The sequence below is a fragment of the Scyliorhinus canicula genome, chromosome 12, assembly GCF_902713615.1.
Source record: "Scyliorhinus canicula chromosome 12, sScyCan1.1, whole genome shotgun sequence".
Taxonomy (NCBI): Eukaryota; Metazoa; Chordata; class Chondrichthyes; order Carcharhiniformes; family Scyliorhinidae; genus Scyliorhinus; species Scyliorhinus canicula.
Window position 1 is genome coordinate 55,700,211 of NC_052157.1, and position 26,980 is coordinate 55,727,190.

At 51.5% G+C, this 26,980-nt stretch overlaps 1 protein-coding gene across 1 annotated transcript in view; it reads left to right on the top strand.

Annotated features, from left to right (window-relative positions):
• The window catches only part of LOC119974252, a 117,113-nt gene that overhangs the window by 40,571 nt on the left and 49,562 nt on the right, over positions 1-26,980 (top strand). Inside the window, exons 3-12 of the mRNA XM_038813021.1 lie at positions 3,466-3,619; positions 7,538-7,808; positions 8,775-8,827; positions 13,180-13,497; positions 17,419-17,495; positions 18,328-18,456; positions 21,086-21,199; positions 21,752-21,898; positions 24,208-24,303; positions 25,064-25,184. Of these exons, the coding sequence (XP_038668949.1) occupies positions 3,466-3,619; positions 7,538-7,808; positions 8,775-8,827; positions 13,180-13,497; positions 17,419-17,495; positions 18,328-18,456; positions 21,086-21,199; positions 21,752-21,898; positions 24,208-24,303; positions 25,064-25,184 (1,480 nt within the window). The remainder of the gene's footprint in view (positions 1-3,465; positions 3,620-7,537; positions 7,809-8,774; positions 8,828-13,179; positions 13,498-17,418; positions 17,496-18,327; positions 18,457-21,085; positions 21,200-21,751; positions 21,899-24,207; positions 24,304-25,063; positions 25,185-26,980) is intronic.

The window sequence follows — 26,980 nt, forward strand, 5'->3', positions numbered from 1 at the left end:
ACACACTCCCGGGTACCATCACCAGTAAATACTGACACACTCCTGGGTACCCTCCCCAGTAAACACTGACACATCCCCGACTATCTTCCCCAGTAAACACTGACACATCCCTGGCTACCTTCCCCAGTAAACACTGACACACTCCCGGGTACCCTCCCCAATAAACACTGACACACTCCCGGGTACCCTCCCCAGTAAACACTGCTACACTGCCGTGTGCCCTCCCCAGTAAATGCTGTCCACTCCCAGGTATCCTCCCCAGTATAAACTGACACACTCCTGGGTACCCTCCCCAATAAATGCTGACACACTCCCGGGTACCCTCCCAAATAAACACTGACACACTCCCTGGTTCCCTCCCCAATAAACATTGACACACTCCCCGGTTCCTTCTCCAATAAACACTGACACACTCCCCGGTTCCTTCTCCAATAAACACTGTCACACTCCTGGGTACCCTCCCCAATAAACACTGACACACTCCCCGGTTCCCTCCCTAATAAACACTGACACACTCCCGGATACCCTCCCCAATCAATACTGACACACTCCCGGGTACTCTCCCCAATAAACACTGACACACTGCCGTATACCCTCCCCAGTAAACACTGACACACTTACAGGTTCCCTCCCCAGTATATACTGACACACTCCCGGGTATCCTCCCCAGTAAACACAGACACACTCCCCAGTTCCCTCCCCAGTAAATGCTGATATACTCCCGGGTACCCTGCCCGGTAAATACTGACATACCCCCGGGTACACTCCCCAATAAACACTGACACACTGCTGGGTACCTTCCCCAATAAACACTGACAGATTGTTGAAGATCATCCCCAGTATAGGCTAACACTCCCGGGTGCCCTCCTAAGAAAGCACTGGCACACCCCCGGGTGTCCTCCCCAATATATACTGACACACTCCTAGGTACCCTCCCCAGCACATACACACACAACCAGGTACCCTACCCAGTAAACACTGACACATCCCCGAATGCCTTCCCCAGTAAACACTGACAAATCCCTGGCTACCATCCCCATAAACACTGACACACTCCCGGGTACCCTCCCCAATAAACACTGACACACTCCTGGGTACCATCCCCAATAAACACTGACACACTCCCGGGTACCCTCCCCAATCAATACTGACACACTCCTGGGGACTCTCCCCAATAAACACTGACACACTGCCGTATACCCTCCCCAGTAAACACTGACACACTCACGGGTTCCCTCCCCAGTATGTACTGACACATTCTCGGGTATCCTCCCCAGTAAACACAGACACACTCCCCGGTTCCCTCCCCAGTAAATGCTGAAATACTCCCGGGCACCCTGCCCGGTAAATACTGACATACCCCCGGGTACACTCCCCAATAAACACTGACAGACTGTTGACCATCATCCCCAGTATAGGCTAACACTCCCGGGTACCCTCTTCAGTGAATACTGATGCCCGTACCTCCCAACAAACACTGGCACACTCCACACATCCTCCCCTGTATATGCTGTCACACTCTGGTACGATCTCCAGTAAATACTGGCATACTTCCGGGTACCCTCCCCAGTAAACACTGACACATTGCCGTGTACCCTCCCCAATAAACACTGACACACTCCCGGGTACGTTCCCCGATAAACACTGACACACTCCCGGGTACTCTCCCCAGTAAACACTGACACACTCCCGGGTACATACCCCGATAAACACTGACACACTCCCGGGTACTCTCCCCAGTAAACACTGACACACTCCCAGGTACCTTCCCCGATAAACACTGACACACTCCCGGGTACCCTCCCCAATAAACACTGACACACTGCTGGGTACCTTCCCCAATAAACACTGACAGACTGTTGAAGATCATCCCCAGTATAGGCTAACACTCCCGGGTGCCCTCCTAAGAAAGCACTGGCACACCCCCGGGTGTCCTCCCCAATATATACTGACACACTCCTAGGTACCCTCCCCAGCACATACATACACACAACCAGGTACCCTACCCAGTAAACACTGACAAATCCCTGGCTACCATCCCCATAAACACTGACACACTCCCGGGTACCCTCCCCAATCAATACTGACACACTCCCGGGTACCCTCCCTAGTAAACACTGACACACTCCCGAGTACCCTCCCCAGTAAACACTGACACACTCCCGGGTACCCTCCCTAGTAAACACTGACACACTCCCGGGTACCCTCCCCAGTAAACACTGACACACTCCCGGGTACCCTCCCTAGTAAACACTGACACACTCACGGGTTCCCTCCCCAGTAAACACTGACACACTCACGGGTTCCCTCCCCAGTATATACTGACACACTCCCGGGTACCCTCCCCAGTAAACACTGACACTCTCCCGGGTACCCTCCCTAGTAAACACTGACACACTCCCGGGTACCCTCCCCAGTAAACACTGACACACTCCCGGGTACCCTCCCTAGTAAACACTGACACACTCACGGGTTCCCTCCCCAGTAAACACTGACACACTCACGGGTTCCCTCCCCAGTATATACTGACACACTCCCGGGTACCCTCCCCAGTAAACACAGACACACTCCCCAGTTCCCTCCCCAGTAAATGCTGATATACTCCCGGGTACCCTGCCCGGTAAATACTGACATACCCCCGGGTACACTCCCCAATAAACACTGACAGACTGTTGACCATCATCCCCAGTATAGGCTAACACTCCCGGGTACACTCTCTAGTGAATACTGATGCCCGTACCTCCCAACAAACACTGGCACACTCCACACATCCTCCCCCGTATATGCTGTCACACTCTGGTACGATCTCCAGTAAATACTGGCATACTCCCGGGTACCCTCCCCAGTAAACGCTGACACACTCCCAGTACCCTCCCCAATAAATTTTGACACACACCCGGGTATCCTCCCCAGTAAACACTGACACACTCACGGGTTCCCTCTCCAGTATATACTGACACACCCCCGGGTACCCTCCCCAGTAAACACTGACACACTTGTGAGGACCCTCCCCAGTGAACACCGACACATCCCCGGCTATCCTCCCCAGTAAACACTGAGACGCTCCCAGGTACTCTCACCAGTAAATACTGATACATTCGTGAGGACTCTCACTAGTAAATACTGACACACTCATGAGGACCCTCACCAGTAAATACTGACACATTGGTGTGGATCCTCTCCAGTAAACACTGACCCACTCTCAGGTATCCTTCCCAGTAAACAGTGACACACCCCTGCGTACCTTCCTCAGTTTCTCCTTCCCCTCTCTCCCTTTTTCCCTTTCTCTCACGCTTGACCCACTCTGCCCTTCGCTCAAGTGTTTGTCCCTTTTACTCGTGCTCTCGGGTAACCCCACCACCCCACATGACCTCGCAGTATCCATCTCCCATTCCCAGTCTCTGTCCCTATTATCATCTTCAGTTAATCACTGTTATCTTTCATCTCTTCCACCCTCTCCGATAGACGCAGGTATCTCAGGGTCCACGGATCAAGCATGTATGCCGCCGGGCAGCTGTAGCGCTTGGGAAACCTCGAGCGATGGTACCCGCCAACATTCCACGGCTGAGTGCACTCCCAATGCACGAGCGTGAGAGCATTATGACGGCACAGCTGGACGGTAAGTGGCGGTCCGGAGACTGGAAGAGGAGAGGAACAGAAATGAAATGTAGAGTGGTTCTGTTAAATCTGAACATCCCATGCTTAGACCATAGATCATAGAATTTACAGTGCAGAAGGAGGCCATTCAGCCCATCGAGTCTGCAACGGCCCTTACAAAGAGCACCCTACTCAAGCCCACGTATCTATCCTATCCCCGTAACCCAGTAACCCCCACCTAACCTTTTTGGACACCAAGGGCAATTTAGCATGGCCAATCCACCTAACCCGCACATCTTTGGACTGTGGGTGGAAACCGGGGCACCTGGAGGAAACCCACACAGACACGGGGAGAACGTGCAGACTCTGCACAAACAGTGACCCAGCCGGGAATCAAACCTGGAACCCTGGTGCTGTGAAGCAACTGTGCTAACTACTATGCTACCGTCCTACCCACTGTACTTGGACCACTATGCACAGTTCCTGTCTGCATATCCATTGGTTAGACAACACTTGGAGCAACTGTGCACAGTTCTGTCTTCCATATTCCTCGGTTAAACCACACATGGAGCACTGTGCGTGGTTCCAGTCTCCATTTCTCTTGGTTAGACCAGATTTGGATTGTCTCGTTACAAGCCACTTTTGATCCTCAAGTGCCAGGCAATGACCCTCTCCAACAAGTAAGAGAATCCAATCCAACTATTGTCATTTAATGGCATTAGCATTGTTGAATTTCCCCGACTATCAACATCCTGGCGGTTACTATTGACCAGAAACTGAACTGCACCCAGCCATATAAATACTGTGGCTCCCAGAGTTGGTCAGAGGCTGGGAATCCTGTACTGTGTTACTCACCTCCTGACACCTCCAGAGGCCCTCAACATCACATCTGTCTTTCTTCAGCCAATATGATTCAGTCCACGTGACATCAAGAAACGGCTGAAGGTATTGGATCCTGCAAAGGCTATTGTCCCTGACGATGTTCCAGCAATAATACTGAAAAGTCTGCCCCAGAACTTGCAGCATCCCAAGCCAAGCAGTACAGCTACAACATTGGCATCTACCCTGCAATGTGAAAAATTGCCCAGGTGTGTCCTGCACACAAGAAACGGGACAAATACAACCCAGCCAATTACCACCCTATCCGGCTACTCTCCATCAGCAAAGTGATGGAAGGAGCCATCACCAGTGCTATCAAGCAGCATTTACTCAACAATGACTTGCTCGTGGATGCTCAGTTTGGGCTCCGCCAGGGTTACTAAGCTCCTGACCTCATTACAGACTTGGTTCAAACCAGCTAGGCAGAAAGTTAAAAGACAGGACTTCCAGGGTTGTAATCTTGGGATTACTCCCTGTGCCACATGCCAGTGAGGCTAGAAATAGGAAGATAGAGCAGCTAAACACGTGGCTAAACAGCTGGTGTAGGAGGGAGGGTTTTTGTTATCTGGACCACTGGGAGCTCTTCCAGGGCAGGTGTGACCTGTATAAGAAAGACTGGTTGCATCTAAACTGGAGAGGCATAAATATCCTGGCCGCGAGGTTTGCTAGTGTCATACGGGAGGGTTTAAAGTAGTGTGGCAGGGGATGGGTACCGGAGCTATAGGTCAGAAGGTGAAAAGATTGAGGGAGAACTAGGGAATAGGGCCGGTATGGCTCTGAGGAAGAGCAGACAGTGAGATGTTGCTGAAAACAGCGGGACTGGTGGCCTGAAGTGCATATGTTTTAAGGAAGGAACTTCAGCAAGGAGTCAGGAGGGCTAAAAGGGGTCACGAAAAGTCATTGGCAAATAGGGTTAAGGAAAATCCCAAGGCGTTTTACACGTACATAAAAAGCAAGAGGGTAGCCAGGGAAAGGGTGGGCCGACTGAAGGACAGGTGAGGGAACGACGGAGGTTAAGGGGAAACCTGATAGAGGTCTACAAAATTATGAGGGGCATAGACAGTGGATAGTCAGAGGCTTTTTCCCAGGGTAGAGGAGTCAATTACTAGGGGGCATAGGTTTAAGGTGCGAGGGGCAAGGTTTAGAGGAGATGTACGAGGCAAGTTTTTTACACCGAGGGTAGTGGGTGCCTGGAACTCGCTGCCGGAGGAGGTGGTGGAAGCAGGGACGATAGTGACGTTTAAGGGGCATCTTGACAAATACATGAATAGGATGGGAATAGAGGGATATGGACCCGGAAGTGTAGAAGATTTTAGTTTAGACGTGCAGCATGGTCGGCACAGGCTTGGCGGGCCGAACGGCCTGCTCCTGTGCTGTACTTTTCTTTGTTCTTTGTTTAAACGTGGACAAAAGAGCTGAATGCCCGAGGTGAAGTGAGAGTGACTGCCCTTGACATCAAGGCAGCATTTGACTGAGTATGGCATCAATGAGCCCTAGCTAAACTGGAGTCAATGAAAATCGGGGAAAACTCTCTGCTGGTTGGAGTCATACCTGGTACAAAGGAAGATGGTTATGGTGATTGGAGGTCAATCATCTCAGCTCCAGGACACACCGCAGGAGTTCCTCAGGGTAGTGTCCTCGGCCCAACCATCTTCAGCTGCTTCATTAATGACCTCCCTTCCATCATATGGTCATAAGTGCGGAACAATATTCCGCACCATTTGCGACTCCCCAGATAATGAATCAGCCTGTGCCCAAATGCAGCAAGATCTGGAAAATATCCTGGCTCGGCCTTACAGTGTCAAATTACATTCGCCCCACACAATTGCCAGGCAATGACCATCTCCCATAAGAGAGGATCTCACCATCGTCCCATGACATTCAGTAGCATTGTCATCATTGAATCTCCCTCAATCAACATCCTGGAGGTTACTATAGATCAGAAACGGAATTTGACTAGTCGAATTAACACTGTGGCTACCAGAGCAGGTCAAGACTAGGAATCCGGACACATTCCCAGATACCCTCCCCAGTAAACACTGATACAACCCTGCCTACCCACCCCAGTAAATACTGACACACTCCCGGGTACCATCCCAGTAAACACTGACAGACTCCCGGGTACCATCCCCAGTAACCACTGACACACAGCTTGGCAGCATGGTGGCGTAGTGGTTACCACTGCTGCCTCACGACGCTGAGGATCCGGGTTCGATCCCGGCCCCGGATCACTGTCCGTGCCGAGTTTGCACATTCTCCCCAAGTCTGCGTGGGTATCACCCCCACAAACCAAAAAGCTGTGGAGGGTAGCTGGATCGGCCACGCTAAATTACCCCTTAATTTAGAATTCACAGTGCAGAAGGAGGCCACTCGGCCCATCGAATCTGCACCGTCTCTTGGAAAGAGCACCCTACCCGAGGTCAACACCTCCACCCTATCCCCATAACCCAGTAACCCCACCCAACACTAAGGACAATTTTGGACACGAAGGGCAATTTATCATGGCCAATCCACCTAACCTGCACATCTTTGGACTGTGGGAGGAAACCGGAGCACCTGGAGGAAGCACACACAGACACAGGGAGAATGTGCAGACTCCGCACAGACAGTGACCCAAGCCGGAATCGAACCTGGGACCCTGGAGCTGTGAAGCAATTGTGCTAACCACTGTGCTACCGTGCTGCCCAAATTAATTGGAAAAAAGCAATTGGGTACTCTAAATTTAAGGGCTAAAAAAGCTTGACACCATCCATGATGAAGCAGCTCGCTTGTTTGCTATCCCTTTCACCAACTAACAGTGTGTACCAACTACACGATGCACTACACGATGGATCCTGAGGCAGCACCTTCCAAACCCACAATCACTACCATCTATAAGGACAAGAGCAGCAGCAGCTCGGGAACCCCACAATCCAAAGATGTGCAAGGTAGGTGGATTGGCCACACTAAATTTCCCCTTAATTTTTACTTTAAATTTATTTTTTAAACAGAGAGAGGGAGAGAGGGGAAAGTCAGGCAGTGTTCCTGCTCCTGATCATTCTATCTCTATTTCTCCCCTCAGCGGATACCTCCTCCTCCGAGCCCGAGAGTCCTGTGCCCATGGCCTCCGTGGTGAAGATTGAGCGGGAGGCAGAGGAGGTAGCAGAGGCTCCAACGCTCTTGCCAGCCGAGGAGGAGACCAAGCCTTCTGTGGTCAGCGGCCAGCCAAAGCGCCGAGGAAACCGGTGTGGCTGCTGCAAAGGCTGCCGAAACCTGTCGGACTGCGGCAAGTGCGTCAACTGCCTGGACAAGCCTAAGTTCGGGGGCCGAAACACCAAGAAGCAATGTTGTGTGTAAGTACGCTGCCATTTCTCCAATCGTCAACCGTCTCGCCCTCCCTGTCTGAGGCTTTCTTCGTATATCCGTGCCCACATTGAGAGTTACATCCAGTGGGGAAAATCTGGGATGTGCTGCCTCCCAGCGGCAGGAGGTTCGATGACCAGAGAGGGCACAGATTGAAGAGAATCTGGAAAAGAACCAGAAGTGGGGTGGGGGTGGTTGGGGGGGGGGGGGGGGGGGGGGGGGGGGGGGGGGGTTTGGTCAGAGTCGATAAAGCGAAAGATTTTTACCTTGCTAGAAAGAACCAGAGGGGCGGGGAGATGAGAATTTTTATTTCACACACAGCGAGTTGTTGTGATCTGGAAAGTGCTGCCTGAAAGGGCGGTGGAAGCAGATTCAATGGGAATTTTCAAAAGAGGCAATTGGAGAAATACTGGAAAGAATAATTAGCAGGAATATGGGGGGGTGGGGGGCAGGGGGGAGAATGGGACTAATTGGATAGATCTTTCAAAGAACGACAGATGAGAATTAGATTCATACAGAGATATGGGCAGTGAGCGGGGCAGTGGGATTAGTTTGGGAATTGATACAGGGCTATGGGGAGAGAGCAGGGCAGTGGGATTAGTTTGGGGATTGATAAAGGGCTATGGGGAGAGAGCAGGGCAGTGATTTGAGTTTGGGGATTGATAAAGGGCTATGAGGAAAGAGAGAAGCAGTGGGATTAGTTTGGGATTGATCCAGGGCTATGGGGAGTGAGCAGGGCAGTGGGTTTAGCTTGGAGATTGATACAGGGCTATGGGGAGAGAGGGGGCAGTGGGATTAGTTTGGGGAATCATACAGGGCTATAGTGGGATTGCTTTGGGGATTGATAAAGGACGATGGGAAGAGAGCGGGACAGGACTGGCTGAAGGGGCCCAATTTGCTTAAGAGTCAGCAGGGAGCATGTGTTGTTGGTGACCCCCTGTTTCTTGTCATTGCAGGTGGCGGAAATGTGACCAAATAGAACTGAAACGACAGGAACGCCTGGCAAATGGTAAAGCTGCTTATTATTTGTACAGAGTAAAGCTCCCTCTACACTGTCCCCATCAAACTCCCTCAGAACAGGTACAGCACGGGTTAGATACAGAGTAAAGCTCCCTCTACACTGTCCGCATCAAATAGACCCAGGACAGGTACAGCACGGGGTTAGATTCAGAATAACGCTCCCTCTACATTGTCCCCATCAAACACTCCCAGGACAGGTACAGCACAGGGTTAGATACAGAGTAAAGCTCCTTCTACACTGTCCGCATCAAACACTCCCAGGACAGGTACAGCACGGGGTTAGATACAGAGTAAATCTCCCTCTACACTGTCCCCATCAAACTCCCTCAGGACAGATCCAGCACGGGGTTAGATACAGAGTAAATCTCCCGCTACACTATCTCCATCAAACATTCCTAGGACAGGTACAGCACAGGATTGCAGGGTTAGATGCAGAGTAAAGCTCTGTCTACACTCTCCCCATCAAACCCTCCTAGGACAGGTACAGAATGGGGTTCGATATAGAATAAAGCTCCCTCTACACTGCCCCATCAAACTCCCTCAAGACAGATCCTGCATGGGGTTAGATACAGAGTAAATTTCCCGCTACACTGTCTCCATCAAGCTTTCCTAGGACAGGTACAGCACAGGATTACTGGGTTAGATACAAAGTAAACTTCCCTCTACACTGTCCCCTTCAAACACTCCTTGGACAGGTACAGCACGGGGTTAGATAGAGACCCAGCCAGGTGGTCGAAGCTTCAATAGGGGAGCATTTCGGGAACAGTGACCACACTTCAGTCAGTTTTAAAGTGCTGTTGGACAAGGATAAGAGTGGTCCGAGGGTGAATGTGCTAAATTGGGGGAAAGCTAATTATAACAATATTAGGCGGGAACTGAAGAACCTAGATACGGGCGGATGTTTGAGGGTAAGTCAACATCTGACATATGGGAGGCTTTCAAATGTCAGCTGGCATGTTCCTGTGAGGAAGAAGGATAAAAATCGCACATTTCGGGAACCTTGGATAACGAGAGATATTGTAGGCCTCGTCAAAAAGTAAAAGGAGGCATTTGTCAGGGCTAGAAGGCTGGGAACAGGCGAAGGAAAGTGGGAAGGAACTTCAGCAAGGAGTCAGGAGGGCTAAAAGGGGTCATAAAAAGTCATTGGCAAATAGGGTTAAGGAAAATCCCAAGGATTTTTATACGTACATAAAAAGCAAGAGGGTAGCCAAGGAAAGGGTTGGCTCACTGAAGGACAGGGAAGGCAATCTCTGTGGGACCGGAGAAAATGGGCGAGGTACTAAATGAATACTTTGCATCATTATTCACCATAGAGAAGGAATTGATGGATGTTGAGTCTGGAGAAGGATGTGTAGATAGAACAAAGAACAAAGAAAAGTACAGCACAGGAACAGGCCGTTCGGCCTTCCTAGCCTGTGCCAACCATGCTGCACGTCTAATCTAAAATCATCTACACTTCCGGGGTTCGTATCCTTCTATTCCCATCCTATTCATGTATTTGTCAAGATGCCCCTTAAACGTCACTATCGTCCCTGCTTCCACCACCACCTCCGGCAGCGAGTTCCAGGCACCCACTACCCTCTGTGTAAAAAAAACTTGCCTCGTACATCTCCTCTAATCCTTGCCCCTCGCACCTTAAACCTGTGCCCCCTAGTAATTGACCCCTCTACCTGGGAAAAAGTCTCTGACTATCCAATCTGTCTATGCCCCTCATAATTTTGTAGACCTCTATCAGGTCGCCCCTCAACCTCCATCGTTCCATTGAGAACATACCAAGACTATTCAACCTCTCCTGAAAGCTAATGACGTCCATACCAGACAACATCCTGGTAAATCTCTTCTGCACCCTCTCTAAAGCCTCCACATCCTTCTGGTAGTGTGGTGACCAGAATTGAACACTATACTCCAAGTGTGGCCGAACTTCACTAAGGTTCTATACAGCTGCAACATAACTTGCAATTTTTATACTCAGTGCCCCGGCCAATGAAGGCAAGCGTGCCGTACGCCTTCTTGACTACCTTCTCCACCTATGTTGCCCATTTCAGTGACCTGTGGACCTGCACATCTAGATCTCTCTGACTGTCAATACTCTTTCATTCTACCATTCACTGTGTATTCCCTACCTGTATTAGACCTTCCAAAATGCATTACCTCACATTTGTCTGGATTAAACTCCATCTGCCATCTCTCCCACACAAGTCTCCAAACGATCTAAAACCTGCTGTAACCTCTGACAGTCCTCATCGCTATCCGCAATTCCACCAAACTTTGTGTCGTCCGCAAACTTACTAATCAGACCAGTTACATTTTCCTCCAAATCATTTATACATACTATGAACAGCAACGGTCCCAGCCTGGGTCACATTGAGATCCAAAAAGACGAGGTGTTAGCGTCTTGAAAAATATTAAGGTGGCTATGTTCCCAGGGCCTGATGTGATCTATCCCAGAATACTGAAGGAGGCAAGAGGGGAAATTGCTGAGGCCTTGATAGAAATCTTTGGATCCTCATTGCCTTCAGGTGATGTCCCGGAGGACTAGAGCCAATGTTGTTCCTTTGTTTAAGAAGGGTAGCAAGGATAATCCAGGGAACGACAGGCCGGTGAGCCTTACGCCAGTGGTAGGGAAATTACTGGAGAGAATTCTTCGAGACAGGATCTACTCCCATTTGGAAGCAAGTGGACGTATTAGCAAGAGGCAGCACGGTTTTGTGAAGGGGAGGTCATGTCTCACTAACTTGATGGAGTTTTTCGAGGAGGTCACAAAGATGATTGATGCAGGTAGGGCAGTGGATGTTGTCGATATGGACTTCAGTAAGGCCTTCGACAAGGTCCTTCATGGCAGACTGGTACAAAAGGTGAAGTCACACGGGATCAGAGGTGAGCTGGCAAGGTGGATACAGAACTGGCTAGGTCATAGAAGGCAGAGATGAGTAAAAGAAGGGTGCTTTCTGATTGGAGGGCTGTGACTAGTAGTGTTCTGCAGGGTTCAGTGCTGGGACCTTTGCTGTTCGTAGTATATATAAATGATTTGGATGAAAATGTAACTAGCCTGATTAGTAAGTTTGCGGACCACACAAAGGTTGGTGGAATTGAGGATAGCGATGAGGACTGTCAGAGGATACAGCAGGATTGAGATTGTTTGGAGACTTGGGCGGAGATAATCACCAGGCAGGAATGGTCCCTTTCAGTCGAGGAACACTTCAGCAGTCAAGAGCATTCAGCCTCTGATCTTCGGATAAGCGTTCTCCAAGGCGGCCTTCAGGACGCGCGGCAATGCAGAATCGCCGAGCAGAAACTTATAGCCAAGTTCCGCACACATGAGTACGACCTCAACCAGGACTGTGGATTCATGTCGCATTACTTTCACCCCCCACCATCTGGCCTGGGCTGGCGAAATCATACCAACCATCCTGGTTTGCAACAATTCACACCTCTTTAACCTGGGGTTACCCCTCTCTCTGGATCTGTAAAGACTTAATTATCTGCAAAATGCTCACATTCAAAGTATCATCTTGCATCTTTGACTTTGTCTATATATGTATGTGTGTTTCTGGAACCTAGCTCTTCATTCACCTGAGGAAGGAGTAGTGCTCCGAAAGCTAGTGATTTGAAACAAACCTGTTGGACTTTAACCTGGTGTTGTAAGACTTCTCACTGTAATTTTCTTTGTTCTTTGTTGTAAAGATCCCTCGACACTGTCCCCATCAAATACTCCCAGGACAGGTACAGCACGGGATTAGATACAGAGTAAAACTCCCTCTACACTATTCCATGAAACACTCCTTGGAGAGGTACAACACAGGGTTGAATACAGAGTAAAGCACCCTCTGCCGTAACAGAAATATTGCTGGATTGTCATTGAAAACCAATCAATAAAACTCCTTTGGCGCATCCTGTGTGCCCAGCAGCTGTATTTATATGGCACTTTTTAGCGAAGTAAATCACCCGAAGCTGCTTCGCTGGATCCTCAATCAGACACAGCTTGACATTGTGACAGCTTTAGGATTTATTGGAGACAGGTGACAAATGCTTCGATTGAGGAGGTCAGCTTTGAGCAATGTCTTCAACGAGGAGAGAGGCAGGGAGGTTAAAGAGCGAATTACAGACCTTGGTGCCTTGGCCGCATGGTGCCGAGTGGTGGAACTTGCTGAGAGTGCATAAGAGATCATTGGCTGCCCAGTGTTGGAGCGAATGTTGTGCTTGTTTGCATTGCTTGTCAGGGTGGACTATGGGGATGCCAGCGATAAGCAATGTTGCCGTCCCCACCTCCCCTTTTGTCCTCATTGGATAACCAGTGCTCCCCTTTTCTCCTTCACCTTCCACCCCTCCTCACCCCTCTAGTGCGCAAGAGGAGCCGGATCACTATTCTACCGTCCATTGATACGCGGCCCGTCATGGGCAAGGATGACGAGGAGTGGCTGCCAGACTCGAGGGGCTATGCGGCCTATGAGTACATGCTGGAGGCGGCAGTGGAGGAGGTGCAAGTGAAGAATGGGGAGGCCTCGTTGGCGCCCGTGGAGAACCTGGCCGCCGACACGCAGCTGCAGCGCAAGTCCATCCGTCGCACAGCGCGTCAGTGGTCGTACTATGCCCTGTTCGAGGAGTCTGACCTTTCCGACTCTGAGACGGATTCCAAACTGCCTCACAACGTCCTGAAAGGTGGGGGGCCGTGTGCCAATGTCAGGTACGGGTTGGGGGATGCGGGGGCGGGAATGTTGCACATTGACTGGGATAGGACAAACTTCAACCACAGCACAGGAACAGGAGGAGGCCCATTCAGCCCACTCGAGTCTGTTGCACGGGAACAGGAGGAAGCCTATTCAGCCCCCTTCAGGCCTGTTACACAGGAACAGGAGGAAACCCATTCAGCCTCCTCGAGCCTGTTGCACCTGGTTGCAGACCAGGATGGAGCTGACATGGGAGGATCCTGATTGGGGAAGGTCAAACAGCTGGGTGGTAGGGGTGTGAGTTTGGTAAATATTATTTCGGGGAGGGGAGTGATCTGGGAATGGTTCAGGACCGAGAGGTATTCGTGCTGAGTGGGTTTTGGGGGATGGGGAGTGGAGTGGATTTCAGGTGGATGGCGAAATGAGTGGGGCGGGGAGTGGGTTTCGGTGAGGGGGTGGGGAGGGGAGTGGGTTTCGGAGAGGGTGTTGGGGAGGGGGGTGAGTTTCGGTGAGGGTGTTGGGGAGGGGTGAGGGTGTTGGGGAAGGGAGTGGGTTTGGTGAGGGTGATGGGGAGGGGAGTGGGTTTCGGTGAGGGTGTTGGGGAGGGGAGTGGGTTTCGGTGAGGGTGTTGGGGAGGGGGGTGAGTTACAGTGAGGGTGTTGGGGAGGGGAGTGGGTTACAGTGAGGGTGTTCGGGAAGGGGAGTGGGTTACAGTGAGGGTGTTCGGGGAGGAAGTGGGTTTGGGTGAGGGTGTTGGGGAGGGGAGTGGGTTTCAGTGAGGGTGTTCGGGGAGGAAGTGGGTTTCGGTGAGGGTGTTCGGGAGGGGAGTGGGTTTCGGTGAGGGTGTTGGGGAGGGGAGTGAGTTTGAGTTAGGGTGTTGGGGAGGGGAGTGGGTTTTGGTGAGGGTGTTGGGGAAGGGAGTGGGGGTATCGGTGGGGGTGTTGGGGAGGGGAGTGGGTTTCGGTGAGGGTGTTGGGGACGGGAGTGGGTTTGAGTTAGGGTGTTGGGGAGGGGAGTGGGTTTCGGTGAGGGTGTTGGGGAGGGAGTTGGTGTCGGTGAGGATGTTGGGGAGGGGAGTGGGTTTTGGTGAGGGTGTTGGGGAGGGGAGTGGGTTTCGGTGAGGGTGTTGGGGAGGGGGGTGAGTTACAGTGAGGGTGTTGGGGAGGGGAGTGGGTTACAGTGAGGGTGTTCGGGAAGGGGAGTGGGTTACAGTGAGGGTGTTCGGGGAGGAAGTGGGTTTGGGTGAGGGTGTTGGGGAGGGGAGTGGGTTTCAGTGAGGGTGTTCGGGGAGGAAGTGGGTTTGGGTGAGGGTGTTGTGGAGGGGAGTGGGTTTCGGTGAGGGTGTTCGGGAGGGGAGTGGGTTTCGGTGAGGGTGTTGGGGAGGGGAGTGAGTTTGAGTTAGGGTGTTGGGGAGGGGAGTGGGTTTTGGTGAGGGTGTTGGGGAAGGGAGTGGGGGTATCGGTGGGGGTGTTGGGGAGGGGAGTGGGTTTCGGTGAGGGTGTTGGGGACGGGAGTGGGTTTTGAGTTAGGGTGTTGGGGAGGGGAGTGGGTTTTCAGTGAGGGTGTTGGGGAGGGAGTTGGTGTCGGTGAGGATGTTGGGGAGGGGAGTGGGTTTTGGTGAGGGTGTTGGGGAGGGGAGTGGGTTTCGGTGAGGGTGTGGGGAGGGGGGTGGGTTACAGTGAGGGTGTTGGTGAGGGGAGTTGGTTACAGTGAGGGTGTTGGGGAGGGGAGTGGGTTACAGTGAGGGTGTTCGGGAAGGGGAGTGGGTTACAGTGAGGGTGTTCGGGGAAGAAGTGGGTTTGGGTGAGGGTGTTGGGGAGGGGAGTGGGTTTCGGTGAGGGTGTTGGGGAAGAGAGTGGGTTTCGGTGAAGGTGTTGTGGAGGGGAGTGGGTTTCAGTGAGGATGTTTGGGAAGGAAGTGCGTTTTGGTGAGGGTGTTGTGGTGGGGAGTGGGTTTCAGTGAGGATGTTTGGGAGGGGAGTGGGTTTCGGTGAGGGTGTTGAGGAGGGGAGTGGGTTTCGGTGAGGGTGTTGGGGAAGATAGTGGGTTACAGTGAGGGTGTTCGGGGAGGGGAGTGGGTTTGAGTTAGGGTGTTGTGGAGGGGAGTGGGTTTGGTGAGGGTGTAGGGGACGGGTGTGGTTTCAGTGACGGTGTTCGGGGAGGGAGTGGGTTTCGGTGAGGGTGTTGGGGAGGGGAGTGGGTTTGGGTGAGGGTGTTGGGGAGGGGAGTTGGTTTCGGTGAGGGTGTTGGGGAAGGGAGTGGGTTTGGTGAGGGTGTTGGGGAGGGGAGCGGGTTACAGTGAGGGTGTTGGGGAGGGGAGTGGGTTTCAGTGAGGATGTTCGGGGAGGAAGTGGGTTTGGGTGAGGGTGTTGGGGAGGGGAGTGGGTTTCGGTGAGGGTGTTGGGGAGGGGAGTGGGTTTCGGTGAGGGTGTTGGGGAGGGGAGTTGGTTTCGGTGAGGTGTTGAGGAGGGGAGTGGGTATGGTGAGGGTGTTGGGGAGGGGAGTGGGTTTTGGTGAGGGTGTTGGGGAAGAGAGTGGGTTTCGGTGAGGGTGTTGGGGAGGGGGGTGGGTTACAGTGAGGGTGTTTGGGAGGGGAGTGCGTTTTGGTGAGGGTGGTGGGGAGGGGAGTGGGTTTCAATGATGATGTTTGGGAGGGGAGTGCATTTTGGTGAGGGTGTTGGGGAGGGGAGTGAGTTTCGGTGAGGGTGTTGGGGAGGGGAGTGGGTTTCGGTGAGGGTGTTGGGGAGGGGAGTGGGTTTCGGTGAGGGTGTTGGGGAGGGAATGGGTTTGGCGAGGCTGTTCAGGGAGGGAGTGGGTTTGGGTGAGGGTGTTGGGGAGGGAGTAGGTTTGGTGAGGGTGTTCAGGGAGGGAGTGGGTTTGGGTGAGGGTGTTGGGGAGTTAGTGGGTTTGGGTGAGGGTGTTGTGGAGGGGAGTGAGTTTCGGTGAGGGTGTTGGGGAGGGGACTGGGTTTTGGTGAGTGGTAGGGAGGGGAGTGGGTCTCAGTGAGTAGTGGGGAGGAGAATGGGATTTGGCGTGTGTTGGGGAGAGGAGTATCATTTTGGTGAGTGTTGGGGAGGGATTTGTGGGAGGGCAGTGGATCCTGTGGGAGATGTGAAGGAGAGTCTGATTTGGTGAATGTGTTGGGGAGGGGAGTGGGTTACAGTGAGTGTGGTGGGGAGAGGGTTTTGGTAAGAGTGGTGGGGCGGAACTGGGTATCGGTGAGTGTGGTGGGGAGGGTAGTGGGCTACAGTGAGGGGTGTTGGGGAGCGGAGTGGAATTTGGTGAGTGGTGGGAGGGGACCAGATTTCAGTGAGTGGGTTTTGGTGAGTGGTGTGGAAGGGGGTGGATTTCAGCTAGTGCAGTGGGGAGAGGTTTTCGGTGAGTGTGGTGGGGGGTGGGCGGAGTTGGTCTGGTGAGTGGAGGCAATAGGGTATTGTTAGTGTGGTGGGGAGGGGACAAGAGGGGAAGAGAGTGGGTTTCAGTGAGTGGTGGGGAGGGGAGTGAGTTTCTGTGTGGGGAGGGGAATGGGTTTTGGATTGGTAGGCAGAGATTTTGGTGAGTGTGGTGGGGAGGGGACTATGATTCCGTCAGTGTAGTGGGGAGGGGTTTCGGTGAATGGTGGTGAGGGGAGTTGATTTTGGGGGCGGATGAGTCGGGGAGTCTGATTCGGTGAGTGTTGTTGGGATAGGACTGGGTTTCGGGGAGGTGTGGAGAAGAGTGTGTTTCAGTGAGTGTGGTGGGGAGGAGAGTGGCTTTTGGGGAGGTGCAAAGTGGAGCCTGATCTGGTGAAGTGTGGCAGGGAGGGGAGTTGGTTTTTAAGGTATGCGGAGGGGAGTCCGATTCAGTGAGTGTGTTGTGGGTTGGGTGTCTATGCCAGCGGCACTGATTCTAATTCTCATTGTCCTGACTATCAGATGACCTTCAATCTCTAATGGATGAACATGGTCGGCTAAAACCCATCCAACTGAAATCCCGGAGAAGCAGAGAGAAGGTGAGTGCATTTGTTTATTTGTTCCCGGGATGTGGGTGTCACTGGCTAGGCTGGCATTTATTGCCCATCCCTAATTGCCCCTTGAGATGGTGGTGGGTGAGCCTCCTTCTTGAACCGCTGCAGATGTGTGGTGTAGATACACCCTCTCTTGGTGGAGATGCTCATTACCTGACACTTGTCTGGCACAAAAGCCAGTGTGTGTGAAACGGGCAGGATTGATGTACTCAGGTTAACCAGTAGCAAATGAGAAGTTAACTTGTGAAGAAAGATTGCAGATATCTCATAACGCAGATACAGGGTGATTGCAAAAGGGGGTGAGGGCGACAAGGGGATCCTCCCAAGTGTTCAGGATTGGGAACACACTGCCTGAGCGTGTCAGGGGCAGGTAGATTAAATAGAGGCTTCTGTAAGTGGCAATTGGATTGTTACCTGGAAAGAAGGAGCGTGCAGTGTTACGCAGAGAATGGCACCAGGGTGAATTGCTCCGCAGGAGAGCCATCGGCAACATGATCGTTTGAATAGCCTGGTGTGCTGTGACCGTTTGGTGATTTGGCAAACGTGAGGCCACAAGTTTTAAGTTCTGTGGCTGACTCTGTCCCGTGAGAACTCAACCGGTCATTCATTGCTCGAGGGCGATTTAACACCTCGTGCTGGAAACCGCATGCGTAACTTAGGCGAGCAGGAGCTGGCTGCGGGGGGGGGGGGGGGGGGGGCACGAAGGGTGTGAGGTTGTTGGGTGGGCCGCAATTAGGGGGGGGGGGGGGGGGGGGGCTTCAGGCACGGTTGACGGCCCTAATGCGTGGATTTACTTCCTGTCCTGTTCCCCACCCAGGACCGACCTGTCCTCCTGAGCAAGCAGGAGCAGCTGGTGCTCAGCCCCTTGAGTCCATTCACCAACAGTAACAGTGGCAGGCAGAAGGGGCCGTTGGATGGCGTGCACCGGATACGAGTGGACTTCAAGGTGAGCCTGCATGGGTGGAGTATGTGAATGCGTGCAATAAAATGGAGCATGGGGGGGGGGGGGGGGGGGGGGGGGGGGCGGCTGCAGGCATGGAGGGGGGGGGTGGGTTCTGTCTAAAGCTGAACCACTTTAGAGGGCATTTGTTGTCTGTCTCTTTCTGGGGCTATTACTTATAGTTTTACGTTTGCCATTGCTGCGATTGGCATTTCTCAATTTAATTTAAATTCCGCCAGCTGCCTGGGTGGGACTCAACCCGTGTCCCTCCCTCCAGGGCATTAAACTGGGTTTCTGGGTGACTGGTCACGGTAACATTCCGACTACGCTACTATCCCTCCTTTCCTATAACCATAGAATAGTGTGAGCAGTTTTGTGCCCTGTATCTAAGGAAGGATGTGCTGGTCTTGGAGTAAGTCCAGAGGAGGTTCAGAAGAATAATCCTTGGTAAATATCAGCTTCTCCTCCGACGATCAGTTGAGGACTCTGGGTATGTCCTCGGTGGATTTCAAAAGTATGGGGTCGGGGGATCTTTTTAAAACTTACATAATACTGAGAGGCCTGGATAGAGTGGACGTGGAGAAGATGTTTCCCCTAGTAGGAGAGACGAGAACCTGAGGGCGCAGCCTCAGACTGAAGGAAGACCCTTGAAGCTGTGATGAGGAGGAATGTCTTCAGCCAGAGGGGGGGGGGGGTGAATCTGTGGAGTTCATTGCTGCAGAAGGCTGTGGAGGCCAAGTCACTGAGTTTCTTTAAGACAGAGATAGATAGATTCTTGATCAATATGGGGATAAGGCGTTATGGGAAGAAGGCAGGAGAATGGGGATGAGAAACATATCAGCCATGATTGAATGGCAGAGCAGACGCAATGGGGCAAATGGCCTAATTCTGATCTTATATCTTATGGTCTAACCCCAACAGTGCAGAAGAAGGCCATTTGACCCATCGAGTCTGCACTGATCCCCAAGAAAGAGCACTATACCTCGGCTCACTCTCCCGTAACCCCATTACCCCACCTAACCTGCACATCTTTGGACTGTGGGAGGAAACTGGAGCACACAGAGGAGACTCACGCAAACACGTGTTCGAAAACCAGTGAATGGCTGGCACATCTTTGCTGTAAACTTGCCACAATGCTGAGCCTACAGAGAAGGCTGACAACCGACTGAAGGGAGAACGTGCAAGCTCCACACACAGGATCACCCAACGCCGGAATCGAACGCAGGTCCCTGGCGGCACGAGGCACAAGTGCCAGCCACAGTGCTGCCCCTCATGGGAAGGGAGCTCAGAATTTTGTGACAGCGATAGTGAAGGAACGGTGTAATTGTCAACTAATCGTGTCACGGTCCCTGGGCTAGTTCCCGGTTACTTCCAGCCCCACTTAACCCGGAGTCAGAACACAAGGGAAATTAGATGTTATTTTATAATACGTGCGGTCCTTGGCTGAGCCCAATAAACTGCAGTTATCAGGTTTGTAACTTTAACACAAGTGACCTTTTATTATGTACAGCATTATAATTAAACTGACCGAAAGACGTAACTGACTATCCAATACCTCTTTTCCAACTCTTTTCACCCCCATTTAACGGCCCCCGCTCTCTCTCTCTAATATATATTATATATATATCTCACGCATACACACACAGGCAAACAGAGAGGGCAAATGGCAGTTGAGAGGTAAAGAAAATATTGATAAAATAAAAGGATAAAGGATCTTTGGGGCGGCACGGTAGCACAGTGGTTAGCACTGTTGCTGCGCAGCGCCAGGATCCCAAGTTTGATTCCCGGCTTGGGAATTCCTCACTGTCTGGAATCTGCACGTTCTTTCTGTCTCTGCGTGGGCTTCCTCCGGGTGCTCCGGTTTCTTCCCACAGGTCCCAAAAGAAGTGCTTGTTAGGTGAATTGGACATTCTGAATTCTCCCTCTGTGTACCCGGACAGGCGCCGGAATGTGGCGACTGGGGGATCTTCACAGTAACTTCATTGCAGTGCTAATGTGAACCTACTTGTGACAATAATAAAGATTATTATTATTTTCTCTGGCAAGGTTGTCAGCCTTCTCTGTAGGCTCAGCATTGTGGCAAGTTTACAGCAAAGATGTGCCAGCCATTCACTTGTTTTCGAACAATAAAGCAGTTCTTCAGCAAGCAGAAGACCTAAACACTTCTGCCAAGCTCTCTCAGAAAGCATCACGTAGGAACCAGTCACTGATCGTTGTCGGGCAGAATGCTGTCCCTGGCCAACCCACTGGTTGCCAGTGAACCAGTCAAACTTATTCCCTCCAAAGCTGGGTTCCGAAGAATGGAATCCGAAGAAAGGGAATGAAAGAGATAAACAGGAAGGACTCTTACAATCATAAATATTTGAATACATGGAATGTTCACAATGGTGCAACCCTTTTATTGTTTTATTCTTCTTGGAACGATTGTCTGTAACTGAGCTATTAATAATGATTACTTGTTTTATTCTTGCCGCCCTCATGATCCAACACCTTCCTCCATGCTGGTTTTTCAGTACTCCAGCCATTTATCCGAGTCAGGACTGTGACACCGAGCAAACACAACAGCTGGCTCTCTGACTGCTCTGTTGTGTGATGTTAATTTCTCTGCTCCCTCTTTCTTCTCTCCCGCCTCCAGGAGGATTGCAACATCGAAAACGTTTGGCTGATGGGTGGCCTCAGCGTACTGTCGTCTGTTCCCATCCTCCCTCGAGTCCTTTGTCTCTTGTGCGCAAGCCAAGGGCGTCACGAGGTAAGCTGACTCACCTGCCTGCCGTGGGAGCAGTAGCGAGAACAACCTTCAGCGCTTGGGGTTGGTATGAGCCAGGCCGGTCAGGTGTGATATCAGGAAGCACATTTGCAACTGTCTCCCAAACCCCTGACAAATTAAGATACAGATCAACAATGCTCTAATTAAATGGAGGCACAGGCTGGAGGGACTGAATGGGCCTCCTCCTGTTCCTGTGTAACAAGCTCGAGAGGGGACTGAATGGGCCTCCTCATCAGTGAATAGGATCATGGGCGGGGCGGGGATGGGGATGGGGGGGGGGAGGGGGGAGAGACGGGACGGGGGGACCGGGGGGGGGGGGGGGGGGGGGGGACCGGTAGGAAAAGTGGAATTTGATGTTATCATCTCCATCATATCGGCCATGACCTTCCTGAATGGCGTGGCAGGCTGGGGGGAAGGGGAGGGTCTGACTCCTGCTCTTGTTACTTACGCTCGCAGGTTCTTGTGCTTGCGTTGATGCTCGCCACCAGTTTCTGATGTGATCTCCCTCCTCTCCTCCCGTCTCTTTGTGCACAGATGGTTTATTGCCAGGTATGCTGTGAACCCTTCCACAGCTTCTGTCTGGACGAAAAAGAAAGACCATCCGCCGACCAGATGGAGAACTGGTGTTGTCGCCGGTGCAAGTTCTGCCATGTGTGTGGCCGAAAGAGCAAAGCTTCAAAGGTATTCGGGGGGGGGGGGGGGGGGAAAGAGGGGAGAGGGAACATCCTGATTGGGAATCAGATGGTGGCAGGTTTGGGGGGTGGGGCGGGCGGTGGCAGAGCGAAGTCAAACGGCTGGTCAGTACTGAGGGAGTGCTTATTATGATACCAGACCAGATCCCAACAGTGGCGAGGATACTGGACAGAAACACCAATATTTTAATTTTGTAAGACAATACACGAAGAAATAGGGACATGATTTATTGAAACAAACTTTATTACTAACACAGTATTAAAATATCTTTAACATGACACCAGAAAATAGCTTCCAATTACCCCTTAAACAATGCTAGTCAATACAATGACATAATATAACCCTTAACTGCTATCTTTGTTCCCACTCAAACAACAAAACCATCTCAGCTCTCAATCCACTTTCAATTCCAGTGAATACTCAGGGATAGTTACTGTACAGAGATGTCTGGATACTCGACTTTGAGAAAGAGTGATCTCTTTTGACATTGGTTTAAAGAAAAGTCCTGAGACCTGTTAGAACCATGCAGAAACTCTGGCTGTATTCCTTCAGAAGCTGCTTCTCAGCTTGTTTCGGCTTCACATACAGCCACACAATTCTAAACTGCTCGGAAAGAAGCTGCTAATCTGTCTACAGACACATCTTTAACTGAAATGCAGCGAGGGCTGATGCTTGACACATGCTCACGTTCCAATTTAAAACTCAACTAAAATTGCTTTTCTTCAAATTGTCTGGCACTCTAGCTCCTTCCTTTAATTACTTCATCATATCAAGCTGAAACACAATGTTTCCAAATAACTCCACAGGGAACCCCATTCAATCCAAACAGAATAAATGGCCCAGATTTTATGATTCCTTAATTGCACATGTGGCTCCCAAAACCTTTCAAGCCAGGATTCTGTAAAAACACTACTGCAGCAGTCGAACGCGCACTAACCCAGGCGTTTAACCCTTACTGCACCAGCTACAGATAACACAATATATGTGAAATCCCTACATTCATCACATGCCGCACTGTCGGAGGGTCAGTAATGAGGGAGTGCTGCACTGTCAGAGGGACAGTACAGAGGGAGTGCTGCACTGTCGGAGAGTAAGTACTGAGGGAGTGCTGCACTGTCAGAGGGTCAGTACTGAGGGAGTGCCGCACTGTTAGATGGTCAGTACTGAGGGAGTGCCGCATTGTCAAAGGGTCAGTACTGAGGGAGTGCTGCACTGTCAGAGGGTCAGTACTGAAAGAGTGCTGCACTGTCGGAGAGGCAGTACAGAGGGAGTGCTACACTGTCAGAGAGTAAGTACTGAGGGAGTGCTGCACTGTCAGAGGGACAGTACTGAGGGAGTGCTGCACTGTCGGAGAGTCAGTACAGAGGGAGTGCTGCACTGTCAGAGAGTAAGTACTGAGGGAGTGCTGCACTGTCAGAGGGTCAGTACTGAGGGAGTGCCGCACTGTCAGAGGGTCAGTACTGAGGGAGTGCCGCATTGTCAGAGGGTCAGTACTGAGAGTGCTGCACTGTCGGAGAGTCAGTACAGAGGGAGTGCTGCACTGTCAGAGAGTAAGTACTGAGGGAGTGCTGCAATGTCAGAGGGTCAGTACTGAGGGAGTGCTGCTCTGTCAGAGGGTCAGTACTGAGGGAGTGCTGCACTGTCAGAGGGTCAGCACTGAGAAATGCTGCACTGTCAGAGGGTCAGTATTGAGGGAGTGCCGCACTGTCAGAGGGTCAGTACTGAGGGAGTGCCGCATTGTCAGAGGGTTAGTACTGAGGAAGTGCTGCACTGTCAGAGGGTCAGTACTGAGGGAGTGCTGCACTGTCAAAGGCTCCTTCTCTCCTCTCCGGTGGACATAAAGGAACTCAAAGCCATGATTTGGAACAAGGCCAGGGGTGTGCAATCTGTTGTCCTGCAGCCAATTAAACGTTTCGACTCTTGGAAACATGGAGCACAGAGAGACGCCCATTCGGCCCATTGTGTGTTGGGCCACACCTTGAAAGGTCTATCCAATTAGTCCCCCAACTTTTGTTCTTTTCCTGATTCTCTTCAATCTGTGTCTCCTCTGCTGGGAAATACGTCCTCCTTATCAAATCTATCCAAACTCCCCGAAGGATTTGGAAAGCCTCGATTCAATCTCCCCCTTAACCTTCTCTTCCCCAAGGAGAATTAAACGTTCGCAAAATGAAGTTGCGGTTCCTTTTGTGGGTTCTTGCCATGTGGTCGAATGATTGATTGGGACGCGCTGCCCTGGAGATGCTCCAGAAATGGGATTCATTGACTGTCGCTGAGTCGGGTCTGCTTTCTCCCCGCAGCATCTACTGGAGTGTAACAAGTGCCGCGCTACGTACCATGCAGCCTGCTTAGGACCGAACTACCCAACCAGACCGAGTAAGAAGAGGCAGACCTGGGTAAGTCTTCGCAGCACCCAACAAGCAACGTCAAGCCCATTGCAGTCCCACCACCTTCTGTTGGGAATCACAGACACCGGCCCACGTCCCATCGCCATGTGGGGGAATCACAGACACAGGCCCACGTCCCATCACCGTGTGGGGGAATCACAGACACAGGCCCCACGTCCCATCATGGTGTGGGGGAATCACAGACACAGACCCACATCCCATCACCGTGTGGGGGAATCACAGACACAGATCCACGTCCCATCACCATGTGGGGGAATCACAGACACAGTCCCACGTCCCATCACCATGTGGGGGAATCACAGACACAGACCCACGTCCCATCACCGTGTGGGGGAATCACAGACACAGACCCACGTCCCATCACAGTGTGGGGAATCACAGACCCATATCCCATCACCATGTGGGGAATCACAGACCCACGTCCCATCACCCTGTGGGGAATCACAGACCCACGTCCCATCACCATGTGGGGGAATCACAGACACAGTCCCACGTCCCATCACCATGTGGGGGAATCACAGACACAGTCCCACGTCCCATCACAGTGTGGGGGAATCACAGACACAGACCCACGTCCCATCACAGTGTGGGGAATCACAGACCCACGTCCCATCACCATGTGGGGAATCACAGACCCACGTCCCATCACGGTGTCGGGGAATCACAGACCCACGTCCCATCTCTGTGAGATGTGAATTGAGTGTCTTTATTCTTGATTTGCTGCTTTTCTCTTCACACCCCTGACCAGGTCTGTCCAAAGTGCGTGCGGTGTAAAAGCTGTGGCGCCACCACCCCTGGGAGGAGCTGGGATGCTGAATGGTCATATGACTTCACCCTGTGTAACGACTGCGCCAACCTGTTTGAGAAAGGTAAGCGTTGACAGTTCAGGCAAGATTGGGGTTGGGTTTACCGATAAGTGATGCCTGGGATCGGGCAACCATCACTGTGGGGAATATGTGTGTTGCACGTGCAGTCCCCACCCTTTGGCCCGAAGACCTAGTGTTGTAAGACTTCTTACTTTGGCCCGAAGACATAGCCACTGAATTCAGTCCTGGTAGGGACTAATTGGGCTCTCTCATTTCAGGTAGTTGGTGAAATGTAATGGGGCGCCTCACTCTAACTGAGTTACATTCAAAACACATCAGGGCTGTGTAGGTACTCCTTTATCTAACGCCGTGCTGTACCAGTCCTGTGAATATTTGATGGGGACAATGTAGAGGGAGCTTCACTCTGCGAGTGTTTGATGGACAGTGTAGAGAGAGCTTCACTCTGTATCTAACCGTTACCTGTCCTGGGAGTGTTTGATGGGGACAATGTAGAGGGAGCTTAACTCTGTATCTAACCCCATGCTGTACCTGTCCTGGGAGTGTTTGATGGGGACAATGTAGAGGGAGCTTTACTCTGTATCTAACCCCGTGCCGTACTTGTCCTGGGAATATTTGACGGGGACAGTGTGGAGGGAACTTTACCCTGTATCTAATTTCGTGCTGTACCTGTCCTGGGAGTGTTTGATGTGGACAGTGTAGAGGGAACTTTACTCTGTATCTAACACCGTGCTGTACCTGTCCTGGGAGTGTTTGATGGGGACAGTGTAGAGGGAGCTTTACTCTGTATCCAACCCCGTGTTTACAGCATGGAAACAGGCCCTTTGGCCCAGCTTGTCCATGCCTCCCAGTTTCTATCATTAAGCTAGTATCACTTGCCTGCATTTGGCCCATATCCCTCTATATCCACCCTGTCCATGTAACGGTCTAACTGTTTTTTAAAGGAAAAAATTGTACCACTGCCTCTGGCAGCCCGTTCCAGATGCTCGTCACCCTCTGTGTGATACAATTTCCCCTCTGGTCTCTTTTGTATCTCTCCCCTCTCACCTTAAACCTATGCCCTCTAGTTCTAGACTCCTCTACCTTTGGGATAAGATGTTGTCGATCTACCTTATCTATGCCTCTCATTATTTTATAGACCTCTATAAGATCACCCCAAGCCTCCTATGCTCCAGGGGAAATGTCCCAGCCTATACAGCCTCTCCTTTTGTCTCTGACCATGAAGTCCTTACAGCATCCTCGTAAATGTCTTCTGCACTCTTTCTTGTTTAACAATATCCTTCCTATAATAGTGTTACCAGAGCTGAACACAGTATTCCATGTGTGGGGGTCTTAACCAATGTCTTGTACAACTTCAACAAGACGTCCCAACTCCTATATTAAATATTCTGACCAATAAAACCTAGCGTGCTAATGCCATCTTCACCACCCTGTCCACCTGCGACTCCACCTTCAAGGAGCTATGAACCTGTACCCCTAGATCTCTTTGTTCTATGACTGTCCCCAACTCCCTATCATTAACTGAATAGGTCTGCCCTGATTTGATCTACCATAATGAATCACCTCACATTTATCCAAATTAAACTCCATCTGTCATTCATCGGCCCACTGGCCCAATTGGTCAAGATCCGGTTGCAATCTATATAACTTTCTTCACTGTCCACTATGCCACCAACCTTGGTGTCATCTGCAAACTTACTAACCACGCCCCCTACATTCTCATCCAAATCATTAATATATATATAACAAATAACAGTGGACCCCTGCACCGACCCCTGAGGTACATCGCTGGTCACAGGCCTGCAGTTTGAAAATCCACCATCCACAACCACCCTTTGGCT